Source organism: Trichophyton benhamiae (assembly GCF_000151125.1).
Source record: "Trichophyton benhamiae CBS 112371 chromosome Unknown contig00070.0, whole genome shotgun sequence".
Classification (NCBI taxonomy): domain Eukaryota; kingdom Fungi; phylum Ascomycota; class Eurotiomycetes; order Onygenales; family Arthrodermataceae; genus Trichophyton; species Trichophyton benhamiae.
Genome location: NW_003315101.1, coordinates 17,097 through 42,726, shown reverse-complemented (window position 1 = coordinate 42,726; position 25,630 = coordinate 17,097). Strand labels below are relative to the sequence as shown.

Here is a 25,630-nt window from a genome sequence, read left to right as displayed (position 1 = left end):
AGCTTACCTAGTCTGCTTTAAGCCATCTCAATGTCCGGCTAACTAAGAACACCACAAGGTACACCCACATTACGCCTGCCGAGCCGCTCAAAACTTGACTCTCAAACCCTTCAAACCATGGCAAAGGAGGCCTGACCTTGGCCGATTCCGGGGTAAAAGTGAAAAAAAAAGAAAAGGCTAAAAGAGGAGGCTCGGCTAGCGTGGCTGTTTTACGAGTCCTCCGCGGCCGGGGAAATGAGGGTCTCTCGTGTTAATTTCCGACCTCGCAACCTGGGGTCTGTCTGGAGAAAGATGAGCAATGATAATGCCCAGTATATAGTACATAAGCAAGGAGAACGTTGGTACACGGAAGATGCTCAAACGTGCAATTGGGCCTAAAGAACTATATATAAGGGAATAAATATATAATAAGTATGTAGATGTTATGTATGCTATATATAAGAAAGGGGGTAAAGTTGTGAGAGATTAGTAAGCAAAGGGTATCCGGCACCAAGAAGGTATAGATATATATACAGTTGGCAGAAGTAGATTGGGGAGGGCGGAAGGAAATGAAAAGACAAAGATGTCAAGAGAAGAAGAAGAGAAGAAGAAGAAGAAGAAGAAAAGCCAGAAGTGAATGTGATAGAGCCGAGGAAAGAGAGTGGTGGGTCGGTCAGTCGTCAGAGGGTTTCTTGCGGCCAAAGATGCTACGGCTGCGCGTGCGAGACTTGGAGCTTGTCGACTTGACGCTGCCTCCCCCTTTTTTCTTCGACACCGCATCGTCGTCCATGTACTTGTCCTTGTAGATCCTGCATCCCATTCATATTACATTAGCACTCACTTCCAACACAGAGGTAAAAGGTGGAGAGGCGGTTAGCGGAGAGGGGGGAAAAATACGTACCAGCTACTTCCTACCATGCTCATGCCTCCCTTCTCGGCCATGCGGTAATACTTGGCCGCCTTCTTCAGGTCCTTCTTGCAGCCGACGCCCTCAGCATAGCAGTAGCCGGCTTCAGCCATGGCATCGACATCCCCCCACCGTCCTGCAATCTCAAAGCATCTCAGTGCAAGAGCCTTGTCCTGTCCCACGCCCCAGCCGTTCAGGTTGCTCACGCCCAGCTCGTAGATGGCCAGTGCCAGTTGGGCCTGGCGCGCTTTCTGCTCCGACATGTTCATCTTCCCGCTGCCGCTGCTCGATAGCAGCTTCTGCAGTGCTGCATCGCAGGTCTCCGGGCTAGGGGGGTTGCTGCTCGCCAGATCGAGCCCGGCCGTGTCGACTGCTCTGCGTAACCACTGCACACCTTCCGTCTGGTCGGGGCGGCGGCCCCAACCGTGACGGCAGGCGAGGGCATACAGGAGCATTCCGGTTGGGTGGTTCTGCATGGCTGCAAGGCGCAGGTGGTAGGTTGATTCCTTCAGCGAGCCCGACTCGTGGCATTCAATACCCCTCGTTACATGCTCTTCGGCCGTCGTCGGCTCGTTTTCTGCGTCTTTATCCTTCTCTTTCTCTTCTGCAGGGGTGGCACGTACGGTGCTCTGGCTTTGAACGGATACTGATTTGGTCTCGGCGTTGGCTGAAGCAATGAGCGTGCTGGATTGTTCCTGCTCAAGCGACGGCCGCACCCGTTTGATGCTCTTCGCTGGAGACGTTGTGTTTGGATTCTGAATCGGTGTCGGGGTCTCTGTCCGTATCTGTGTCTGCGTCTGCGTCTCTGTTTGAGACTGAGTCTGAGTCTGGTCCTGGGTAGATCCAGGATCCGTGATCGATCTCTCAAATTGAGGGGGCTGGAACTCTCCTTGCAGTTCGCCGCCATTGAAGGTCTTGGAGTCCCGTGAGATCAACCGGCCGCGGGGAAGGGAGAACTTTGCATAGATGTACGACTGTCCAGCCGAGAGGGGTGGTTCGGTGGCCTCGTCCGCAGATGGAGACGGCGTGGCCAGAGGCGCCGGCACGGTTATGGGTGCTGGTTTGTTTTCCCTGTTCAAGATCGAATTGGCCGTAGCCGTATTACCCGTAGCCGGAGAACTCGTAGCAGAATCATGTACGGAGTGAGAAGTATTAGATCGGCTCATCGGCCGTGAGAAATTAAAAGATGGCTTCGTTAGGTTGGGTGTCATGCTTCCTCCTGTTCCCGCCTCTGAGTTTGGCGACGGGGACCGCTGATATGCTCGGCTCATTTGTGACGGTTGGGGCGAATGGAGCATCGATATGCCGCTGCTCGACGACATTTTGCGAGGCAGTGAGAATGTTGATTTCGCGCTCGACCCGTCATCGTCTGAGCTCTCCTGTGTAGAGCCTGCTGGGCTGCTGTAAGACGGTAGTAGCGGGGGAGGCGCGAGGTGATTATGCTGCTGTCCGGAGTTGTTACTATTGCTGCGTTGTTGCTGTTGGGTTGCGTAGAATCGGGTAGGTGAGCCACCAGGCTGTGGTGAATGAGAACGTACAACATGCAGTCTATTGTCTATAGTCGGTCCGGGGCCAGGAGAAGGAGTTCTGCCTCGTTCACGCGAGCCATCCCGGTTCCAGAATGTGTCTGGAGAGTTAGCGCGGGGGATCCCATACGCGCTATTTCCAACCGACCTGGTATCCCAGCTATCATCTATAGGGAACGTATTTCCAGTGCTGGTGTTAAGAGGGAGTCCGCTGATTCTGGGATGTTGTGACTTGGGCCTAAAGGAAGGCTCCTCGAGCGACATGCCGTTGCTGAACGGCGCTCTCTCCGCTTCTCCTCTGCCCCGTCCTCTCTGCTCGAAGTTGAACCCCGCGCGCATCGGCGTCTGGGCCTGCCTGGTATCCTCATCAGACAGCGTCCGATGGTACCCTCCTCTCGGCTGGGAAAGTGACCGCTCCACACTCGCTGGCGGCAGCCGGCTTAACCTGCGGCCAGCCTTGCGGGACTCATCAAATTGCTTAGCCAACAGCCGGCCCTGGGCTGCAAAGGCATCGAGCGGAGAGAGGGCGGGAGGAATCTCGCCTGCGACATGTTGTAAGCGGGGGGAAACTAAGGGACGACTTGGATGAAGTTGAGTTGGTGTTGGAGACTGAGATGGTGACGGTGACCGCGCTTGCGGCTTCGATGCCTGGAGCCGGCTTGTGGACTGTTGAGAGATCGAAAGGGAGTCCGGCAACGGAAGCTCGTTGTTAGGGGTCGCCATCGGGTTTTATCGGGCAAGCAATCAGTTGCAACTTCGATTCGGGGGTAACGATGGTATTTTTGAAATGGAGTGCGTTGATTCTCGTTCGGGACATCGATAAATGCTGGTCTTTGTAATCGTCTTCCTTCCGCTTCTTTCGACTTTGTTGGTTGTAAAAGGAGTGTCTGGTTTGGGGAAGCTAGAGAGCACGCCCTGCCTCTGCCGTCATATCATCACGATAAGCGGGCTGCGATGTTCGAAACAAGGGGTCTCGATGTTTGAATATATGTATGAATGCCTGGCGAGGTGTCGTTCGAAGGGGGGAATTTTCTTGATGACTGTCGAAATTGTACGGGCTCAACCTAAGGCCGCGAGTTAATTATGGGAAAAAAAAGGGAGCTAAGCAGATTAGTTAAGGGAGACAAGGGGCAGTCATGCAGGGGCCGAACTAACCCAGGGCGGAGCGATATAGATTGGGCCAGCCGGCTAAGACAACGACATCGATGGAGACTCACGTTGTTGCTTCACACAAGATGGGTCCTCCAGACGAAGAACCTGTCACCAAGATTGTCGCTCGCTGTCAAATTTTTCCCCCGTTTGAAATTTCTTTTTGCTGCTCGGAGTTTAACGTCTATGGGCGGCTCAGCTTTGCCTTCGGGGTTAGTTAACTAACGAGTTAGCCATCAGGTTCGCGATCAGTCGAATACGAGAACGGGGAGGCGAGCTTACTAAGGCCGTTGCCTTGAAAACCCACGCAAGAAAGCAGCCGGAGTGCTCCTGATGGACGCAGGCGGACAGGAGAGACAGCTGAAACGACGCAGGTGGTGGTGAGGAGGGCTTGCATCGGGCCTGTGTTTGATGGTACTGCAGTCCGACGTGAAACTGCAGCAGAGCCGACAAGGGGACAGGGAAAAGAACGGCTTCAACGATATCAAGTGGCCACGCAAGAAGAAAACATCAAGATTGTTCGTTCATTCATGATATCCAATCTATCTATACAATACAGAAAAGCAGAAATTCATAAGAAGCCGAAAAAAAACATCGAGGAAGTAAAAACTTCCGCTTTGGGATATCCAGATATCACGTGAAGCATATATATATATGTCCAAATATAGACGTCGTCTCTTTGTACAAGGAATAGACATGAACGTCTTCGAGTCAACAAAGAAGAGAAAAGGAAGAAAATATGAGACGACTGATAACTCAGGGGAAGCTGTCGAGGTACTTGCGGTGGGGGTTCAGGAATCCCCAGTTGGAGAATTTGTCCCAGTTGATGGACCAGGCCATCAGACCCCTGAAGGATGGAGATTTACCACCGCGAGGCTTGTAGGTCCCGCAAGACTCGCCCTTCATCAAGCAGTTCAGGGCGTCCTGTACGCCCTTTTCGTCAACGAAGCCGTTGCCAGCGCTGACGGTGGATGGTAGTCCAATGGCAATCTGGTCCTCTCGAAGCGGTGGGAAGGTGTTGTTCGTCTTAGCCACGGGGAAACCAGCCTTGAGCATATCCGCCATGGCAATGAGGAAGTCCGGAGTGCCGACGTTATGGTACTGGTCATCAAGACCAATGATCGGGCCGGAGTTGTAGTTCTGTACCTGCAGAACAGTCAAGTCATCTCGCATGGCGTGGATGACAGGCAGATAGGATCCCGCGCGAGCATCGTTGCCGTTCGAGGGGCCATAGGAACTGTACCCCAGCTGCACGAAGAAAGTCTCTGGTGCCATGGTCAAGACGAAGGCCTTGCCATACTTTTCCTTCAGGGACTTCAAGGCAGCAATCAAGTTGACAACCACGGACGTCTTTGGATTCTTGAAGTCGGTATCTCCCTGGTCGAGGTAAAGAGAGTGCCCCTCAAAATCGATATCCAGGCCGTCAAGGCCATATTTGTCGATGATACCTCCCACCGAGCTGACGAATTTGTCCCTCGCCTCGGTCGTTTTGAGCTGGACCTGGCCGTTCTGCCCCCCGATTGATAGGAGTACCTTCTTGCCTTTGGCTCGCTTGGCCTTGATGGCAGCCTTGAATTCCTCCTCACTTTCGACGTTAGGACATTCTGTCTTGGGGCACATGGCAAACTTGATCTCCCCCGAGTCCACAGATGTAGGCTCCCCAAAAGATAGTTCGATAATGTCCCATTCATCAGGAACATCTGCAAGCTTCAGATAGCCAGACCCGTTAGCAAAGCTTGCATGTAGATACCCGATCGATCATTGCATGCTTGTTGAGCTCCGTCCCGTTGGTTGGAAATGGTCTGGCCACTACCGTAGTCGCCACGGTCAGGGCCGCAAGTATGGTGAAAGGGGTCTTCATGGTGTGATTGATCCCGCAAGTGCGTGACTCGGTTGGTGGTGTGCCAAAGGGGAGAGGTTTGATATTGCCCTATTTAGGCTATGTCCTTGAACAGGTGTCTCGGAAAGGCTTATAGAACTGTCTGTCTGTTTGGTTGGAATATGAGACATATCGTTTACCCATTCGAATGCCTTTATATATCCATCCTCTCGTGGCCACTGTTACACAACCGACGATGCTGTTGATATGTTAGAGATGACTTTTGGACGTCATTCTTCCTCATGACGTGCACTGGTGCCGGCCCAGGAACACCACTACAGAAATTTTGCACGTCATCCTTTACCTCTCTGTGGCTTACATCTTTGACATTTATCGGTGAGATGTTGGACATGAACGTTTTGATGGCTCTTGTGAACATTACGGGGGAATGGGATACTACCCACGGATGGAGGGACCACCTATTGAGTATGGGGTGGTCGTATTTGGAAAATATAGCACGCGCAGGAGCTGCGACAGCCGCCTACTCCATCCATGTACTCTTGATAATGGTAAGGTTTCGACAATCGTCCATTCTCCAGCCCACCTTTTGGTTTAATAGGACACAGACCAGGAGTCAGACTTCCAAATACCGCATCACTGCATAGTTTTTAGGGGTACCAACCCAATATGCCTTGACCGTATACCACACTAGATACTGTGGACAGAATGTTTACTTCGGCTCGTGCCATTGCCCACATCGGAGAATTCAATATCGCTCCCGTGCAACTGCCCCATTGTCGGGATCGACAGTCAGGTACCGATCCGATGCGGGTGGAACGGTCATACCAAACACTCATAAAGAATAAAGTGTGGTCATTATGCCAATATGGCTTAATCCACGTGTATATTCGACTAATAGACATGGGATAAAATATGTTAACTCTCTCAGAAATTAGTGCGATATTCTATCTTATTGGGTACACGTTTTCCTTAGTCAATATCCCAGTGCATCAGCTGGAGAGATTTTTTGGATCGGCCGACCAGCTCGTGAACGGTCAGGCTGTCGTGTTGTCGTCCATCACGCCTCGGTAGAAATCCTGGGCGCTTGGGCTGGCATCTAGTCGCGTGATATAAGGCCAGTGCAATAAGCGCGAGTCGTAGGAACGCCTTCATTTTAGTAAATACCGATATCATTTTCGATTGTAGCCTCTATCATCTTTGCCAAATGGTCATCTGTGATGATCACATGCTCGCAGCCTTTCGAGGTTGAATTTCGGGGCCGGCGATATAATATAATTCTCGTCAGAATTCTTGAAGGCTGAATGGAAATGAATATTGAAAATTGAAGAGTTACACAAATATTTAGCCATGTCGATGGCAAAAGGGGGCCTTTCAATATAAATATATAAAATCCAAGATGTACAGAGTATATAGAAGGGGTATTGTATTGATTGAAAATCACTGTCCAATTAAATTAATGTCCTTAATAAGCTAATTTATTTATTCCACCAATAGTAATTTGACTAATTCATTTGTTAATTAGCAAGATTATTTTATTCGGTCGTTTTTACAATACTCTAAACTCTATTTCCAAGTTAAATACAACGTTAGTTTTATTTCAACCCGAGTTTAACAATATTGGGGAAATTGATTGAAAATACCAAACTAAGGGCATGCGGCAAATATTAGGAAAGCCATGGTCTAGAGATAGACGATCAACTTCTAACTACAAGATAAGATACCCGAAAATTGTTTCCACGAATCAAGCGGCGGCCAATTGAGATCCAGAACGGCCTGCCCGTTGGCTGGATTCGATCCCTGTGGGTAAACTCGATCTCCATGCTGACCCTGGTCAACATATTATGCCAGCCATATTTGGTAAACAGCTCCCTCAGCATTCCAACCTTTATCCATTGTTTCAAAAGTATCCATGGACCTTCCGGATTTGTTATACAAGGATGCACCCGTACATAAACAGGTGATCAAAACGGTTCCGATAATCAGTCTTACTGCAGGTATTTCGAGAGTGGCCATTTTAAGTAACGAAAAAGAACTTGTAAAAAAAATCCTATCAACAGGACTTTTGGCTCGTAAGCTCTCGTGTCAACCTTTCGAAGGACCCCTTCACATATTTGCAAGCGATATCCAGCATGGTCTGGGAGCTATCAATGTCCAACCAACGTCTAACATTCCTGCCCCAGGGGCAATTATGGAAACCCTGATTTTATGGAGTCCAGGACTATGTGTGTATTCGTCTTCGTCACTCTCCAAGAACATCAAATAAGCCATCCACATCAGTAACCATTCTAGGTGGCTGAAAACATTTAGCATCACACTATCCATTACATCCCAAGTCCAAACGAAAAAAAAAAAATGCTCACTAGACATCTAGAAGTTCGGCTTTACTACGACAATTTACTAAGAAGTTGCTATTCTATTCACGTATACCCGGCTCTTGAGTTACCTCTGAGAAGTCGGTAAAAAGTAATATATTCTCGGCTAGGTTATCCACAACGTTTAGAAGAGTGCAGCTGCAAGTTTCGGTTTCTATATTATTATACTGTACGGAGTACGGCAACATGGAGAGTATTGCCTCAAGAACCCGAGAGCTAGACGTTGACGTTGGACTGATAATTATAAAGCGACTTTATCTTGATATTCCAATTAGTAACTACTGGAGGGATCAAGTTATTGGTCAACCTGCTTCAATTTGGTGAGATGAAGCGTGGGAATCACTCTCAAAAAGGATGGCTCACAACATCAGCCAACAGACGTTCCTTCTCATGATACATGTAACTAGCACTGATGATGCATGGATACAGAGTCTTCGTTTTCTGCCCCGATACATTGGAGGATTTCCTCTGGTACCCGCTCCTGAGTGGCTACCTGACCAGGCGCTGAAGGCCATTGAAACTAAACAGTCTTTTCTCCCTGTCATCCCTACTGGTTAGTTTGACGAACATACGACTGCTTTGTGTTGCAATCCCTGTTATCCAGAGATAAGCTCCGAAGTCTGTTTTCATGTGGCTATGGAGAACTAACAACCAGTAAATTGAAACAAACATTCCATGGTACTCCGTAGATACTTTGCTACGTGAGCTATGCGATATCGAGCGCAGAGAAATGTACATACAGACATAGCCGCGATCAATTGCAGAGGTCCCCGAACCGACCATAGCCTCCTTTTACATACCGTCTGTTTGTCGCATGCCCGTCACTCGATCTTGTGTTGGCTTTTTTTCGTCTCGTCGTTGCTTGTTCTCGAGCCTCGTCGTGCTGACTCATCTCTTCTCGTAAAAGCGGGTCACTGCAGCCAATAGCATCTCTGGTAGAGCGCTCCACAACTTCCCGCTAAGCTTAAAGCTTCTAAAAACAACTCAAGGGCGTTTTTTGACCTCGCGATGGTTTTCTCCCCCTTTGCAGGTGCTGCCAGAGCTACCTCGCGTTCCGCGATATATAACTTGTCGCTTTTCCCTCGCTACTCATACAATGCATGGTCTCGCCTAAATTACCTGATTTAATGCGCCCATGGAAGCCCGTCTACTAATATGCAAACAAGAACTCCGTCAAGGGTTGGCGAAGCTCCAACATGTTCTGAGCTCGAGCGGAGTCCCATCATGGTCAGGATACGAGGTGCAGGGCTAAGCCCCATGAGAAAATAGATTGCAAGGGACGGGATGAGAAAGCCAAGCATGTTGGGTTAATGTGATGAGGCCGTTTTCTCCATGCGCGTTGGTATATATTATGAAAGGAGTTCGCTGCCCTGCTAATAATGGAGAACTTCCGGTCCAACACTGCTGTCACACTAACAACCTCGAGTGTTACCGACGACTCCAGCTAGGCCGAACATCCATTGCAAGGAAACTGACATTTATTTTCAATTTTAGTTGACATACAACTACTTTGGTGAGTGCCACATATTTTGCTGAGGTGACTCACACATGTTTGCTCTCAGATTTGCTGGATAACTTACTGATCAAATCCAGGGCCTACCTCTAGTCACGCAGCAGACGTTGACTTCATATTCTGTTTCGGAGATATTGATATCTTCGAAGGGATGGCGGCTCTATCTCTCCTCCGACGGTCCTCCAGCAAGCCACACCACCTTGCAAAGAGATATTATTATTACAGCTATGGGCCCACGGTTGGAGGAATTATTGGTGGGATAATTTTCTTCATCTTGATAATTGTCCTTCTCTTCCGACTACGACGAAGAAGACCTGCCACTACTACCTATGTTGCACCCCAAGCATCAGCAGCAGCGACAGCAACTTCAGGAGCTCAAGGAAACCAAACCAACGTATATGTCATGGGGCAGGGCGGGCCTCTGCCACCACAGCAAATCCCCTTGCAGAACACAAGTCCTCAGCCCTATCCTCAACAACCCTTCCCTCAGCCGCAACCGTACAATCAGCAGCAGCAGCAGCCATATCCTTACCCTGCCCAATCTCCACCGCCTCAGGAGCAGCAACAACAGCAATATGGGTATATGCCGAACCAGGGTCCTGCCCCGCCCCAACAGACATATGCACCACAGGGCCAGCCAGGATATCAGCAACCTTATTATCAAGGAGACGGTATTTCTAGCTACCCAGTGGGAGCTCCACCACCGAGCTACAAGGACCCAAACAAGGCTTAAAATCAGATAAGCTACTGGCCACCTTCCCAACCCCCTCTTTCAATACGTTCTCTAGCAACTCCTCGTCTTTATTGCACTTTGATGAAGATGCACGTGAAGTTCCCCGAGTGGTATGACCAATATTTTTTACTTTTCTTTGTTCGGAGCATAGAGAGTTTGTACTTCTTCTGCTTAGTCTATATACAGATACCCAATATTTTAGTGACTTCTACACTGCATTCTGATTTCCATACGTCCGTCTGCATGCTTGTTATAGAATTATTGCTCGGCCCATAGTATCCTTAACAGGCTCGTGCTGAGCTCGCCACTATCCGCAATGCGGTTTCCATGTCAGGCCCGGAATATCGCACACCCACCAAACTCCGTTTCCCTCTCCAGTTTTTATAGTAGTATGAGATCCCCTGTCTAATCTCAAAAGATGTTCTGTGCTTGTGGATATCCGGAAAGCTTATCAATGTATCGGGTCGCTTGTCTCCCCGTAGGTGATGTAATTTGATACTTGTCAAGGATGGGAAAAGTTCTCGGAGCCTTGGAAGGATTGAGATCCACCCATTAGTACTTAGTCTAATACGTGTGAGAGAAAGAAATCGCAAACTAGAGCGAAAATAATGAAGAAAATCGATAAACCCTTCCGGGGAGGAAAATTCGCAAGCCTCTAGAACAAGTTCTTTCAAGGGAGGAAGAACATTGGCCAAAGTGAGACGGTCAAAAAGTAGCGGCGCATTGTCAAACTCGTTCAGCCGGGCTGTTAATGTCGTCAGGCTGGTGGCGGCTCTTATCAGTTCGCAGGTCCAGTCGATACTGCTTTCGAGCTCTTTCTGATAGTTTAACGTAAGGCATTGAAGCTGGGACAACCCAGCACGAACGCCCAACTTATGAAGAGCTGAAATATCCAGGCGTTCCCCATGGATATGATCACCGTATCTCCATCCTCGAGCAACTCCACGCTCAAGCATGAGTGATTTCACCGGGAATGCCGTTTCAGCCATAATGTATAGGAGAATCTTTATCGCATCACTTCCCCCTAAGAAATTAGAAGTGTATTGATGCTCTCGCCGATAAATATGATGGACCTCGAACGAGCGGCAATTGACCAAGAGCATCAGGACATCACTGAGAATATCCACTATATGTTGAGGGACAATGAGGCACCCAGAAGAGGACCTATTCCATCGCAGATCTACCCCCAGTTTCCCATGGGTTTGATTTATGATAGACAGGCACTGGACGTATCGGTTCAAGTACCGGTGACTGGATATAGCCTGTAGCCTCTGTAGGCTATGAGACGAAAAATCCAGGGGCACAGTCGCCAGGAAGACGCCAAAGCAGCGCAAAGTTCTCTCATATAAGAGTCTGCATGTGAGCCGTAATGAGCATAGGCTTTTATACCGAAGGAAGCTGGCGATTATCTCCACGATTTCCATGGGCATTCCGTAAAGGGAGGGACATGCAACTTGGTCGAGGTCCTGAGACATCGAAAGCAGCGATGGTCGAAAGGACGAGAATATGCCAAAGAACCGGCCTCGGCGGCTCCGTGCCATCTTTCTGGGGTTAAGCAAACAATAATGATACTGCAGGAACGGTGCAACTCTGTCCAGGAGTCTGCAGGACCAGGGGAGCGCCTCCAGGCGTCGGGTTAGTTATCCCAGAGGACAAGGATATCAAAAGGAGTGAGAGCCCACCAGATGTCTCACTCTCTCGCCTTTAGTTATTATTCCAATAACCATTAGTTAGCAAGCCAGCTTCCAGGACAGAATCCCATCTATCGCGGTATCTGCGCCTATTCTGGTGGTGTTCAGCCAGACATGCAAGCTGGGCTCCGTATGTAACTCTCGCGGTAACATCCGTCCGGAGGGAGGGCCCCCCAAGAATCAAAGTCCCACCCAGCCTAAAGTCAAGATAGGGCATAATATCCCACGCTCGAGCTTGCTTGCAACTAATGGTTAACGCCAGCAACCCCCTTCGAAACAGGCTTAACTATTCCAGCATGATCTCAGCCGTGGATGTAGCGCGCGAGCATCACAAGATTCGAGGCCCAGCCCGGATTCGCCGCTAAAGCGAAGGCTTGAGAGCCACATCCTGGACCAAGAGCATCACCTGGTGCAACGTCTGCGCCGGCGCCGGCTTTGACCGTCGTGCGAGAGATGAACAGCCGTCTTCGTCTTTCGTCTTCCCCGTTCGTGCTGCAGTTAGGTCCTTGATTGCACCCGCAGCCGCGAGGAAACTCCTTTCTGCCGAATCGGTGGCAACGACAATCTCTCTATCCCTTGTTTACACCCTGGACAGTATAATACTCATATACACACAACAAGATTCCCCCTTGCCTCTTGCTCTGTACAATATCCAGGCTCCACGAGCAGCTATTATGCGATAGATAATAGCCTTGGTCGAAGCGGATAAGCCAGTTATCCACGATGCGCTCGTTCATGAGCCTTATGGGCGCGGACCCTTCGCAGGACCATCTCCATGCCTTCGAAACCTCCTGGCTCTTCTCGCCCTTCGTCCTCGGGTGCATTCGAGCTGCCTTCTCGCTCTATGCTTTCGTGACCATATTCTTCATCATCGGATGGCGGGCAGTGCACCACCAGGTCGACAACATGAAGGACATGTTCGTCTACTTCACCAACCTGAGCTACTGGGGAGTAGCTTTCTACTTCCTCTTTGCCGCGATTCACAGCTTCGTCTACGCGCGGACGGGACGCTCCGTGTTCTTCGATAAGGCCCCGCGGTTCCTGCGCGCGCTGCATAGCTTGCTCTATTCGTCGATTATCATCTTACCGATCATTGTCACGATACTGTACTGGACACTGCTCTTCGGCGGCCCATGGTTTCCAGAGGTTTTTGAGGCCTGGTCAAATGCAAGTTATTTTTATTTTATTTTATTTTTATTATATTTTTTTGGTATCCTTCCCGCAACAGTCAGTGTTGAGACATTCTAACCCATCTACAGGTTTCCAAGCATATTATGCAAACTGGATATGCCATTTTTGAGCTCGTTATCCCAGCTACGGAACCTCTTCCGCTCCTCCATCTGCCATTCCTCATCATCATACTCCTCCTATACACAGCGTTGGCCTTCCTCAACCACTCGATAAACGGATTTTATACCTATAGCTTCCTTGACCCTGGAGTTAACGGTGAGCGCAGCAATCTGGTGACCGGATACTCGTTTGGGATTGCCATTGGGACTGCTCTTCTGTTCAGTGCATCATGGTTTATAATCTGGTTAAGAAAGCGCCTGACCGGCGGCAAGAGAATTCTTGCAACACTGCCAGTACGAGTGGACGAAGAAATAGCGATGGGTCCAGAAAAGTGACCATAATTTATGCTCCTTGCTGCACTTTAACAAATTAGCGAAAGATACATAATCTATGATGCGCGTTATTTCTGGCTGGAGTTCATTTCTCCTGTATCCTTCGCGCTCACTTTCTTCTGAATATACGTTTCTTGTTAGGTAGGGGGATATCTTATCCCCTTCCTCCCAAAGTTGTTGGAAGGGCTAAACTCTACGACGATCAAGCGTCCTTCCACCCTGATTAACGATGTATCTACTCCGTATCTAGTGGTTTAATATTAATTTTACAAGGTCTGCTCGGCCCTTCATAGTATATTTTTGCGATTTGTTTATACCAATTTTTGATATATTCAAAGTGTCAGCTGCTATTAAAAAGTTCGTAATATACATGTCAAGATGACATCCCAAACATAACTCCTGCTTGAAAGAAGATCAGTCATGACAATAAAAAGTGAGGGAAGAGACAAAGGTAGGATAATATAAGATAAAAATACATTTAGTGCTTGGGCAAATAGATAACACCTTTTAGGCACCTGCAACTCTCTCCCAGCCTGCCTCGTTGCTGCTTGCATTGCCTTCGTCGGCCGTTGGTCGTTCGGCGTAGGTATCAAGAGAGCTAGGTCGCAGACCAAGTATCCATCCAATCATTCCACCAGGGATGATCCGCGAAATGATGCTGTATGCAATAGACCCCCGACCAACATGAATAGTGCGAGGTTTCTTTTTGCGCCATCCAAAAATGGTCTTTTTAGATGGAGCAATCGCGTCGAATATCGCGTAATGCAACTCTCGCGCCGGACTAGAGTTCGGGGCTATATTTATAGGTTTTCCCAGGCGGTAGTCGATGCTCGAGAGATAAGGAGACCCATAAAGAGCCCGCTCGTGCGGCTTCCATGTAAGGAGTTCCGTTCCTTTACTGTTATGTCTTTGTCCACTTCGATATTGGCGACCAAGTTCGATGTTACCGATTTTCACCTCGACAACATCAACAACACCACTAGAATTGCCATTTGATGAAACTAATAGATTCAGCTCCTGGCGTAAGCTTGTGGCAAAGCCAGATATAGCACGTACAGTCGCTACTTCGGGACTGGCAAATGGAGCGGAGAGGGCGGATTGAATGGCTGGAGATACGAAGACGACGGAAGCGGGATTCGACTTAAGTGTGAGGAGAGGGAGGAGGAATTGAGTGGTGAGGATAGGGTATAAGATATGTGTGTTGATCGTGTCAGCCCAACTGGACGCTGGGATCGCTGCAACCGGGCCCGTAGGGTAGTTGAGGGAGGGTATGAGAATAACAGCGCTCAGCTGACAGGAATGGGCCGGTACCCCAGGTAATGGAGTCTGCGCATGAGTAATCATGGATTGTATCACATAGAGGGAAGGATGTATGTCCGACGGAGTTGCCGGAGTCTATGTGGTTGATTAGAAAAAAGAATGGGCCTAGGGAGTCGGAGCAACGTTATGAACGTACTTGTGAGAGGTCAAACCATAACGGCCTAATATCCTCTCGCGCTTCACTCTCGATGACATGTTGTTCCTCTGTTGATGTAACAGTAACGAAGACAATATACCCTCGTTTCTCAAGGTCGCAGGCAATCGATCTTGTCATGGGCTCATGAGGTGAGCCAGATATTACTGTATTCATGGTAAGTAATTCCACAGGATATCTCATAGGTAAGCATTAGGGCATTCAGCACCTACCAACTATCTCTTTTCGAGCTCCAGTGCCAGCACGTCGAGCTCTTCTCCGTCTAACATGAAATTTCCGCTGTCCATATAGTAAGGCACCGCCCGTTCCAACAAACGCTAATGCTGATACAGCTAGTACTCGATGTGTCGCTACCCAGTCCTGGCATCTTTCAAACGTAGATTTTGGAGGCAGGAAGGTATCCGAGAAGAACTTAGGGTTCGGCGGAGGCGGCCGTATGGATGCAGGGATCCATGACTGCTTGGATAAAGTTTCGCGAATGGAGAGAGCTGCATTCTCAACATGGTTATCAATCGAGTTTGCCAGATCGTTGGAGTATTTTGTCACGTTGGTAGGAACCCAAGCCAGCTATATAGTTGAAGCCATCTATATCAGCATTCTAGGTTCTCAAAGCTAATGTTTTAAACCAAAGCTCACTCACATAGCTGAAGAAGAAGTTATCATCACTCGTCATGGCTCTTTAACTTCAGTGCTGACCAGCATACAGCCACAGCTGTCTTCTCCTTTAGTTATATATAATTTGGTCAAGTTAAGACGATTGAGCAAGCAATCGCGAGTTGGTGAGCTTCATAAAAACTTCGATGACGAAAAGACAGATTCTGCCGCCGTTTCCCGCCCTCGGAGCGGAATAAATAAGAACCTAGATCTAGATAAGATAAGGTTTTTTGCTATCTTAAGCTTTTCGAGCCGCGTCGACGTTGATAGCAGCCTGGCCCAGGGGGACAGAGAAGAAGATCAAGAAGGGCAGGGTGAAGAGAAGGGTGAAGAAAACGGCCGAAGCGTCTTCAGCAGACTGTGGTTTATAAATCCAGGCACGGAAATGACAAGTGTTAACTCCGAGCAGGCTAACCACCTGGATTCACAGTCGATCTTCTTGCCTTAAGCAACACCTCCGGCAGCCCAGAGCTTTTTGATACCCTGTATATTCGCTACAAATCTATTAGCTTGCGAAGGAGATTATCTAGCATTTGGATCATCATTTTCATAAATTCAACAGTTGATATAATACCTTCTCCTAGCAGTCGCACTATCCCCGCAGCCTGTTTATCTAGTGTGATCGAATATCCCAGGGAAACAGGATGAGGGAGCTTGACCCTCTTGTTTCGGAGTTTCAACATGATAAACACCGACCTCGTGAAGCAGAAGCACTATTAACCCTACGCAAAGTTGCTTCTATGGTTAAGCCAATTATGCGGCAGCGGATGTGGAAGGTTGGGACTCTCTGTGAATTTTACCCTTCTACCCAGAATCTACTGGGGTTAAACGTGAACCACGGACAGAAAATATGTCTTCGATTAAGGCAGCCATACGATGAAAGGCAGTTTCTTCCAATAGAACAAGTGGTTGACACTATGCTTCATGAGTAAGTTGTCATTTTAAAGCTTTTAATACCCTGGAAATAAAAAGAAGCAGACAAGTCTGATAGTAACTAGGTTATGTCATATAGTTCATGGTCCACATGATCAAAAGTTCCATGCACTATGGAATCAACTTCGAGATGAACACGAGCAGCTGCTAAGCAGAGGTTATACTGGTGAAGGATTTCTATCTGCCGGCCACCGCCTGGGGGGAAGACGAATACCTATGGATGAAGCTCGTCGACTCGCGCGTGCCGCGGCAGAAAAGCGGCGTGTGCTGTCTTCTGGCACTGGCAAGAAACTAGGTGGTGCCTCAGCTCTTCCAGGAGCAGATATACGAAAAGTTCTTGCAGATGCTGCCGAGAGGCGAGCTACAGTTACAAAAGGTTGTGCAAGTGGAACTATAGAAGGCGATAGACTTGCAGAAGAGGCTACTCGAAATGGGTTTCGGACTAAGGCCGAAATGGAAGATGCAAATGAGAAAGCTATTATGGAAGCCTACATTGATCTTATCCAGCAAGAAGAGAGAGAACAATATGGCGACTCCTATACACCTCCTAGCTCGTCGAATCCTATGGGCCCTCGGGCTCTAGTACCCCCAACACCGAACCCTGCGGCAGCTTCTTCCAAACTTCAATTATCAGACAGTACCGTCTTCTCGTCAAACTCGGATATAAACGACATAGAGCCTTGGACGTGTTCCACTTGTACGTTTATCAATAAGCCCTTGTTCCTTGCCTGTGAAGTATGCGCTACCGAGCGTACCTCAGACGCAAATTTTTCACCTCTTTCCAAAGTGACTTCAAAGCTTGCCCAGGAAAAAAAGATTGGCAAGCAACTGTATCCATCTGGAAGACATGGTGGGACGAAAACTCGCAAATCTGCAGTCCAGGCTATTATTGAGCTCGAAAAGAATCAGCCTCCGAAGCCAAAACGATCTTTGGGGTGGGTATGCCATTGTTGCGGAGCCTTTATGGAGTCTCAATGGTGGACATGTTCTGCCTGTGGGACGATGAAGCTGACTGATTGAGTCCAACCTTCTACGATCTTGTGCTCTATTAACTGCTGGCATTTCGGGGAAAACTAGAAACAATTGCTAGCTATATAAAGCCAAGTCCACTTTACATGCGGTGCAATCTGCCGATAACTACTAGTTAAGGCCCCAATTAAACCCCCAGTTTTTCCACTGATATTGTCTCTATGAGTAAATATGCTTGGTATGTGACAAGTGCTGAAGAATCTCAACGGGAGGCCCCTGTACAGCTACTTAAGGTAGCTACCTAGGTTCAAGTTAGCGGACCTCGACGGAACGAGCACGCTGTATTAAGTAAGTGTTAACAACTAACACTCTCGCCCTGGATAAACAACTAGTTAACTAACAAGTTAGCTTACCACGCCAAGGTTCGAAAATTGTAATTGCTGTGAACAATCATCCTTAGGAGCTCAATACTTGAGTATTCATTTATTGATTACCCAGAAATGTCAATCTGCCGACGCGGCTTGAGAGCTTTGTTAACCTTCAAATATCCGACCCTGTACGCGTACGGTCCACGGCGCCCTAAACCGTCAATACCTATAACATCAGTCTCGCGATCCCGCAAACTGTCAACAACAACACCCTTTGTGAAGCTGGACTCTTCACGGAAGATCGAAGAAGAAGAACTCCCGGAATATATTGCAGAAGATTTTTATCCGGTTTATATCGGAGATGTGCTTGCGTCAAAATATCGGATCGTTGCCAAATTAGGATTTGGTTCAACTTCAACAATATGGCTTTGCCGTGACGTTCAGTATGACTCCATGTCTAGACTTTATTGACCAATTGCGTTTTAATATCTAATTGGATACAGAAGCCATCAATACTACACACTGAAAGTATGTACCCGTGGACGAAGACCTGACCGTGAACTCACCGCGTCAGAGCACTTGAACAATTCTGGTGATCATTTCGGAAAGAAGCTGGTCCGACTAGTTCTTGATTCCTTTGAGCTTGATGGGCCTCACGGAAAACATACTTGCCTGATATACAAGCCTTTGGGGATGAGTTTTACTGAATTCCAGAGCATGTCTGATGGTAAAGCGCTGCCAAAGGCTTTCATTCAGAGAAGCGTGCAGCTCACCCTCATATCCCTAGCTTTCATGCATGAAAACAACGTTATCCACACTGGTCTGTAATACCACTAGTTCATGAGATGCTAGGTACTAATACGGGTGATAGATATTTCATCGAACAACTTGCTACAAGGAATTGAGGACACTTCCATGCTAGCTCAACTCGAGGAAGATGAAAAAAGGCGACCAGTTGCCAGAAAAGTGTTGGATGATCGCCACGTCTACTATTCTCGACCAATGCCTACTGCTACTGGGTTGCCAGTCCTTTCTGATTTAGGCGAGGCAAGAATTGGACCCCAAAATCATAGGGGCGATATTATGCCAGGTATTTATCGCGCACCAGAAGTGATTTTGGGCATGGAATGGGATTCCAAGGTTGATATATGGTCAATGGGCACTATGGTATGTCTAATCTGTACCGGCTACTAACCTGTGGGTTGAAATTTGACAGTCATAGATCTGGGATTTGGCAGAACGCAGTCATCTTTTTTTTGCAAAAAAGAATAGAGTCCTGAATGATGAGCAGCACCTGGCGGAAATGGTCTCTTTAATGGGACCTCCTCCTGCTCAGTTTCTGAGAAGAAGTCAAAAGTCTAACGAGTACTGGGGCAGCCAAGGTAAGCCTCTCGTATAATATTTTTGGTCACCTCTAATGCCTAATTTTCAGGAAACTGGAAAGGTTCTATACCTATACCAAAACAATCGTTTGAGATAAGGGAGTCGCGATTTTCCGGTGAAGATAGGGAACTTTTTCTGGGGTTTCTGAGACGAGTGCTACGCTGGCTTCCCGAGGAAAGGCCTACAGCTGAAGAGCTTGCTTATGATGATTTTCTAATGCAGGAGATTTTACGCGCTAGGAACTCGGTGTAATTGGCACACAAAAGCATTAAGTCATCCAAGTAGTATCTAGATAACATCAACGAGAATCTTGCCATGACCAATCGCCTGACACACTGCTACAGGATGTTGTCGTCAATATATAACTATCACCTACCCTATCACCCTTCAACCTATTATAATAAAATAATCCAGTAATCCAATGGGAAGTAGTGAATATTTCTTTTTCTCTTATAGCGAGCAGAGCGAGCACTGCCTGGCTTGTTAATTAAAATAAAATAAAACAGCATTCGCTCACAACTCATGTTAACTAGTGAATTTATTAATGAGAAAGAATGAATCATTAATTGCTGAAATGTTTTCAAGAGGAGTCTTTGATATTGTCCAATAACATTTGTGGGAGATGGGATTTTGGTAGAGTTGTCAAGGATCAAAAGCAGCCGTCATAGACCACTTTGACCTCCTGGGCACTGGCCAGGTCCGATTTCGTACACTCATGGCTCATGTATCAAGCCAGCCACCTGGTTACTACAACCTTGCCAAGGAATATTCAAAATCAATATGTGTAAGTACATATACAGTCCCTTGCCAGAAATCATTTGCCGGCTCCACGCCAATATACTACGTAGCATGGAGCATGGCCAATGATTGGTGGCCGAGAACTGTGCACCCTGGCAGTCTTTCCCCCTTGTTAGATACTCGTAATTTAGCAGCGGCAGCGCTATTTGGATATTTTTAATTTTTTGAGGGGAGACCAGAGTAATACATCTGTTTCCATGTCATATTCAGTACGGAATAATCGGGTAACCGGAGTAAGTAAGATAATGACCTAGGCCAATAACAATCAGTTGCTTGCCCAGATGTCAGCACAAGGCTATACGAAGTTGATACGGAGTCCTCCCTGTCTTCCTCAGCTGTATCAGGGTATATTTTTGGTCACTGAAGTGTAACTGGCTAGTTAGGGGACACAATTTTTCTCGGGGACTTTTCCAACCACATACTTTAAAATTGGACTTGTATCATGCACAGAGTAACTACCGAGTACTGAAAGAGCAAATGTCTTCCACTTTTTTTTCTTTTTCTCCCTGATCGACGGGGATGTACGGCTTAACTATGGAGACATGTAATATTTAACTACTCCAGATAGTTAGAGTTATGTTTTACCCACCCGGGTAGCTGAACTCTAACCTAGAATCATACTCTGACTTGGCCCCTGGTTAGCCAAAGGACTGTGTGTGAGACGTGGATAGAAAAGTTAGCGTTTGGGCGCTATCAAAGTTTAAGTAGTTTATGTTTACTCCATGCTCGGTGGCAACGACAGGCGCCTGTCAGGATGCCCAAAAGTGCGGTAGCCACTGGGCGCTGTCTGGCCTTCGCATTATGGCGCATCTCACCCAAAAGAGCTGAAAATTGTTTCGTTACCGACAAGCGGCGTATGTTAAACATGCTACCAATCATCTATATATATACCGGGTGCCGTCTGATGCGACCTGTGGACAAGCCAATCTCGCCCCTATCCCAACCTACTCCAAGCCCGCTACATCCATCCACTTTCGTTGGCCTCTTATATCTCCTGATTACCAAATCGACATGACGACTGTCACAATGGATAAAAAGCCAGGCGCTGCTCCATCCCCTTACAGCGTCATCAGCAAGGTGACCCAATTTGAGAACCTTGATCAAGCATCTTGGTGGCACGATGTTGCCCCGATGGCCGAGAGAGTCCTCCAACATTCGGGTTACAGCAATGAATCGCAATATCAATACCTGCTACTTTTATCTCAAGTCCTCGTTCCATCTCTTGGGCCATATACCCCTCCCCAAAGGACATGGCGAAGCACTATCACGCGTAGCGGTGTCCCTGTCGAGTTGAGCGTCAACTATAGGAAACAGGGCCAGTCAACTGTTCGAATCAGCGTGGAGCCATGCACCCACCTATCCGGTTTGCCTATTGATCCATTCAATCAAGTTCCAACGAAGGAGCTGATGGCAAAGATCGCTAGCTATGACTTTTGCAACTTCGACACCGAGCTATGGGACTATTTCTCGAGTTGCTTAACAGTCAGCAAAAACGAGCAGCGTCATATTGCTGAGAACAACATTGATGTCAGTGTATTCAAGACTCAAATGGCACCGGGCTTTGATTTGTCGGATGACGGCCAAATATCAGTGAAGGGGTACGTCTATCCACGTGCTAAAGCGACCGCGAACGGCGTCCCTATCGAGACCTTGGTTTTTGAGAGCCTGCAGTACTTTGAGAAGAAAAATGATTGTTCGGCGGCGCTTGGGCTGTTGAAGGAATACATCCTGGCCAACAACCTTGGGTCTAACATTGGGTTCCTCGCTTGGGATTGCGTTGCACCATCCAAATCCCGGCTCAAGATGTACCTCGGCAGCGCAGATGTGACGATGGGTATGATTAAGGATCTGTACACGCTAGGTGGCCGTGTAAATGATCCAGTTACCCTCGAAGGTTTTGAGCTGCTCTCTAAGCTATGGAAAGCAACGGGGATTGCGGAAGGAGTGCGGGAACTGGTACCATATTTTGATGACCCAATGCAGGTTCCCTCCAAGGGCCAGAAAGCTCCCGTCCTTATAAATTATGAGATCACACCCGGTAGCCCACACCCTGTCTCAAAAGTCTACCTCCCAACCCACGGCGAGAACGATCTCCAGATTGCCAAGGGTCTTTGTGACTTTTTTGCACAGATCGGATGGACGGAGCTTGCCGAGACTTACGTTGATAAGTTGCAGGCCCTATAGTATGTGCCATCTCCTTGTTCCTCAACTGTTGTACACATGGCTAACTTAACCCGTTTAACAGCCCCAACCTGGATCTTAGCCGAACCTCATGCGTGATTTCTTGGCTTTCCTTTGCCTTCACCGAGAAAAACGGTGTATACATCACTGTGTATTATCACAGTTCGTCTGAATACATGTGGAAGCTGGAGGATGAGCAGAAATGAACCAGATAGTGTGGGTGCTGAGGATATCTGATGGTATTATTTTGAAAATGTTTAATGCTATTTTATTTCTCACTGAACTAGTTGGAAATTTTCATTTAGACCAGGAGCATCCATGGTAAAGTCGTTGAAATAGTGGGCAAATTCGTTAGCCAAGCAAGAAAAGATTTGGTAAGGCCTTTTGAGTACTGTTTGCAGGAATATGACTTGAAGTGTTATAATTTAGCTAGATATTATTGGATCTTTCTAGTTTTAACTAGTTTGACACTTGTGCTGCAGGTGTATTCAGGGGCTTGTACTCAGTCCCGTCCTTGATGGATGCAACCACTTTGCTGTACTCCTCGTAGGCATACTTTTGGCAGTCATGGTTCAAAACCCACCCAGGGTTTGGCATCGATAAGAGCTTAGAGTTCTTTTCAGACTCGCTCCAATCAGGGTTGACAAGTGATTCAAGCGCGGATAAACCCAGCTTATGGATCTCAGTGGTTCTTTGAGCCCTATACATTCGTCAGTAGTGCAGTTATGATTATGGCTTCCAGTAATGCTATGTACCTCATTCTTTTGGTGACCTCTAGAGCCAGAGGCACATTGTCTTTCCCGGCAAGCTCCAGAGCTATTGCAACAACTGCTCCATCTTCGATGGCCTGGCAGGCACCTTGGCCAGAAGTAGGTAGATATGGGTGAGTAGCATCGCCAATGAGAATCATTCTTCCACCTTTGGACACGCAATTCTCAATTGGGTCTCCTGTTAATAGCGGATAATCAATAAGGTTACCAGAGGGAATCCTTCGCATCACAGCCTCGATCTTGGGCTTCGCAGGCCAGTCCTTGATGTATTCAAGTACATCATCAACTTCTGCTGGATAGTAGAAACGCTCGGTAGGCCCACGAGAATCCTAAGGCAACCCCGGACGAATGATTAGCTGACTAGACACGGATGGATGGGCTTGGAGAGAGGGCCGGGTTAGCTTATTAGTTACCGAATGAATGCATGACAAAGTAATGGCTTTGCTGTCTCGGGACGTACTCATGATGCATACAACATCCTGCGCCAGGAATATATGGGCGTTGTCGGCACCCTCAGTCCTGGGCTCGAATATCCAGCTGGCCGCTGGAGCGCCCTCCAGCGCCGAAGCATCAAACCAAGCGCGGTAAATGGCTCTTCCAGAGGCCCGGATACGAGGAGACTGGCCAGTGATTGGGCCCCTTGCCTGACTATGCACTCCATCACTGGCGATGACGCAGTCGGCTTCTATTCTTTCTCCGTCCACAATCACGCCTGCAGCCGTCTCTGTCTCCCAATACTCCGTGACGTATACCCCCATGCGCACATCGATACCCAGACTCTTTACATGATCAAACTGGGTCAATGCCAGGTCTCCCCTATGCAAGAGGTACCCTTCACCTTTGCCGTAACCTGGTATTGGCGCCCTTGCCTTCAGCGTGCCTGTTTCGTCATAGATAGCAGACGGATTCATCACCGAGGTGAATGATTCCAGAGTCTCTTGGATGCTGCCGCCGCCCCATTTCGAAATGACACGGGCAGCATTGGATGCAAGGCCGATTCCATCCCCTGGTATCTCTCGTGTTAGTGAAATGGCTCCCATTGACTGAAGCGCAAACAGTGGACAGAGAACCAACCTAAAGGCTTCATTTCCTTCACCTTCTCAAAGGCAATTACAGTGTGCCCCTTACGGTGGCATTCTACTGCTGCTGTGAGCCCAGCCACTCCGAGGCCGACAATGATAACTTTGATTCCAGAGGAATGGGGCTGGGCCACTCCATCAGGGCCAACTCCAGCAGTTGCCATCTCCGTAAACACAGCCGTGAACAGCTAAATTGGAAGGCAGAAATACTCGGTTTTTTTCTTATTTTTATTTTTATCTTTTTCTTCGGTGAGAAAGAGTTCGTATAAAGTGATCTTTTTGACTACATGCAGCCTGATATTAAGGGAAGGATAAGACTTATTTATAGCAAGCAATCACTGCGCCGATTGAAGAACTTTCTTTCTGACCGGCAAGTACTCCCGCAGTTAAGTATCTCATTATAAACTGAGCCTGATGCCCTGGACAAAATGTTATGACTGATCTCATCGTATTATTACAGTTACTATTACGCTTAAAACTCACAATCATATCTTTATGTATCCGTACGTGGTGATGTATGTTTCCACTTAAAAGCAGTTCATCGCCGTCCTTTATTCTCATTGTGTACGGAGCACTCCATTACTAACTAAAGGAGACAGCCGTCTGACTTTCCGGTAGTTATCACTAGTTATCGAAACAAGCAGGTTTCGAAGAAGGGGGAGTCCTCTGCGCAAGGCTATGAAAATGCATCAGCCCGCTTTCAAGACCGTCCCGAATTTTGAGTATCTTACACCACAAGTCACCTTCTCCTGACTAGCGCGGTTGCTGAGATGTTGAAGATCAATACTGTCGTGGCGTTGGTTCCAGCTCTGTTGCTTTGACAGGGGCGTCGTTGTGATCGTCCTTCGTTGCTCCATCCATGAGGGCTGAGATGGAGCGGTGGAGCCCAGGCCTTTCTCTCCAGCGGGGACACCTCGCCTTCAATAACTAATGCAGCAGGCCATCGGATGCATATTGGCAAGTAATCTCTGATCCTCCTCGCTATTATTGTAAGGGACCCGGAGCTTTTCCGTCAGATGCTGCTCCCCGACACGGGGCGGGACCAGGTTATCTGCAGCCTGGGTTTGAACAAACGTGTGTTCTCCCATGAAGATCAGAAATGTCAAGAATTCTCCAGATGTCACATCAGATAACCTCGTGTTCAGTACTCCTTTTTCCCGAGCGGCATGACAGAGCGCATGGCAACTCCTTTGCCTCCTTTCTGTGTAGCCGTTTCGTTACAAGTCGATTCCCGATTCTCCTCTTGCTTACTCCGTGATGTACCCCTGATTCTGTCTCTCATGGCGGTCCTTGGTTGCCCAACTGTCACTTACTTTCCATGCAAAATACGGACTAGTTATCCCTGCAGATCTGTATGTATGTCTTTCGGGCCACCATAATCCATAATCGCAGCCCCCTGCTGGACCCTCCTGGCCCTGAGTTTGACTAGTTCGCGAGTTTGGTCTTGGGAACGGGTAACCGCATGGACATCCCAGGGGCTAGCCGGCTTGTAAAACCACTAACAATTATTCATGAGAAAGAGCTTCCTCCGTATGGATGCCACTGGTTCGTTCACTCTCTCCCGAGGTAGCCTGCCCTGGCGCAACAAAAAGCCAAGTCTCGGCAGCTGCATCAGGTACGGAGTATGGCCGCCTGAGTTCCTCATCTCAGATGCCCACTGACTTATTTATTTTCTTTTTCTTTTTCTTT

The 25,630-nt window shown here is 47.9% G+C and overlaps 10 protein-coding genes across 10 annotated transcripts; 6 read left to right on the top strand and 4 right to left on the bottom strand.

Moving 5' to 3' along the window:
- Positions 1–465: 465 nt before the first annotated feature.
- ARB_00205 (cell cycle inhibitor Nif1, putative) lies at positions 466–3,135 on the bottom strand (the record flags this gene model as incomplete). The annotated part of the gene is made up of 2 exons (XM_003013341.1): positions 466–721; positions 881–3,135. 2 exons carry the CDS (start codon positions 3,133–3,135, stop codon positions 466–468), a joined length of 2,511 nt encoding a protein of 836 aa, XP_003013387.1.
- A 1,182-nt stretch (positions 3,136–4,317) lies between these two features.
- Positions 4,318–5,422, bottom strand: ARB_00204 (uncharacterized protein; the record flags this gene model as incomplete). Its single annotated transcript, XM_003013340.1, has 2 exons — positions 4,318–5,268; positions 5,312–5,422. The coding sequence occupies 2 exons, from the start codon at positions 5,420–5,422 to the stop codon at positions 4,318–4,320; spliced, it is 1,062 nt and encodes a 353-aa protein (XP_003013386.1).
- Positions 5,423–9,437: 4,015 nt separating this feature from the next.
- ARB_00203 (uncharacterized protein) lies at positions 9,438–10,019 on the top strand (the record flags this gene model as incomplete). Its single annotated transcript, XM_003013339.1, has 1 exon — positions 9,438–10,019. One exon carries the CDS (start codon positions 9,438–9,440, stop codon positions 10,017–10,019), a length of 582 nt encoding a protein of 193 aa, XP_003013385.1.
- A 2,414-nt stretch (positions 10,020–12,433) lies between these two features.
- Positions 12,434–13,335, top strand: ARB_00202 (uncharacterized protein; the record flags this gene model as incomplete). Its single annotated transcript, XM_003013338.1, has 2 exons — positions 12,434–12,937; positions 12,970–13,335. The coding sequence occupies 2 exons, from the start codon at positions 12,434–12,436 to the stop codon at positions 13,333–13,335; spliced, it is 870 nt and encodes a 289-aa protein (XP_003013384.1).
- A 504-nt stretch (positions 13,336–13,839) lies between these two features.
- On the bottom strand, positions 13,840–14,962 carry ARB_00201 (uncharacterized protein; the record flags this gene model as incomplete). Its single annotated transcript, XM_003013337.1, has 2 exons — positions 13,840–14,622; positions 14,789–14,962. The coding sequence occupies 2 exons, from the start codon at positions 14,960–14,962 to the stop codon at positions 13,840–13,842; spliced, it is 957 nt and encodes a 318-aa protein (XP_003013383.1).
- A 322-nt stretch (positions 14,963–15,284) lies between these two features.
- ARB_00200 (uncharacterized protein) lies at positions 15,285–15,908 on the top strand (the record flags this gene model as incomplete). Its single annotated transcript, XM_003013336.1, has 2 exons — positions 15,285–15,408; positions 15,451–15,908. The coding sequence occupies 2 exons, from the start codon at positions 15,285–15,287 to the stop codon at positions 15,906–15,908; spliced, it is 582 nt and encodes a 193-aa protein (XP_003013382.1).
- A 196-nt stretch (positions 15,909–16,104) lies between these two features.
- ARB_00199 (uncharacterized protein) lies at positions 16,105–17,413 on the top strand (the record flags this gene model as incomplete). The annotated part of the gene is made up of 2 exons (XM_003013335.1): positions 16,105–16,388; positions 16,459–17,413. The coding sequence occupies 2 exons, from the start codon at positions 16,105–16,107 to the stop codon at positions 17,411–17,413; spliced, it is 1,239 nt and encodes a 412-aa protein (XP_003013381.1).
- A 449-nt stretch (positions 17,414–17,862) lies between these two features.
- Positions 17,863–19,365, top strand: ARB_00198 (protein kinase, putative; the record flags this gene model as incomplete). The annotated part of the gene is made up of 5 exons (XM_003013334.1): positions 17,863–18,173; positions 18,234–18,550; positions 18,602–18,897; positions 18,953–19,112; positions 19,163–19,365. The coding sequence occupies 5 exons, from the start codon at positions 17,863–17,865 to the stop codon at positions 19,363–19,365; spliced, it is 1,287 nt and encodes a 428-aa protein (XP_003013380.1).
- A 1,557-nt stretch (positions 19,366–20,922) lies between these two features.
- On the top strand, positions 20,923–22,298 carry ARB_00197 (dimethylallyl tryptophan synthase FtmPT1; the record flags this gene model as incomplete). The annotated part of the gene is made up of 2 exons (XM_003013333.1): positions 20,923–22,094; positions 22,157–22,298. The coding sequence occupies 2 exons, from the start codon at positions 20,923–20,925 to the stop codon at positions 22,296–22,298; spliced, it is 1,314 nt and encodes a 437-aa protein (XP_003013379.1).
- Positions 22,299–22,551: 253 nt separating this feature from the next.
- On the bottom strand, positions 22,552–24,105 carry ARB_00196 (MAK1-like monooxygenase, putative; the record flags this gene model as incomplete). The annotated part of the gene is made up of 4 exons (XM_003013332.1): positions 22,552–22,792; positions 22,848–23,154; positions 23,323–23,868; positions 23,937–24,105. The coding sequence occupies 4 exons, from the start codon at positions 24,103–24,105 to the stop codon at positions 22,552–22,554; spliced, it is 1,263 nt and encodes a 420-aa protein (XP_003013378.1).
- Between the last annotated feature and the right edge of the window lie 1,525 nt (positions 24,106–25,630).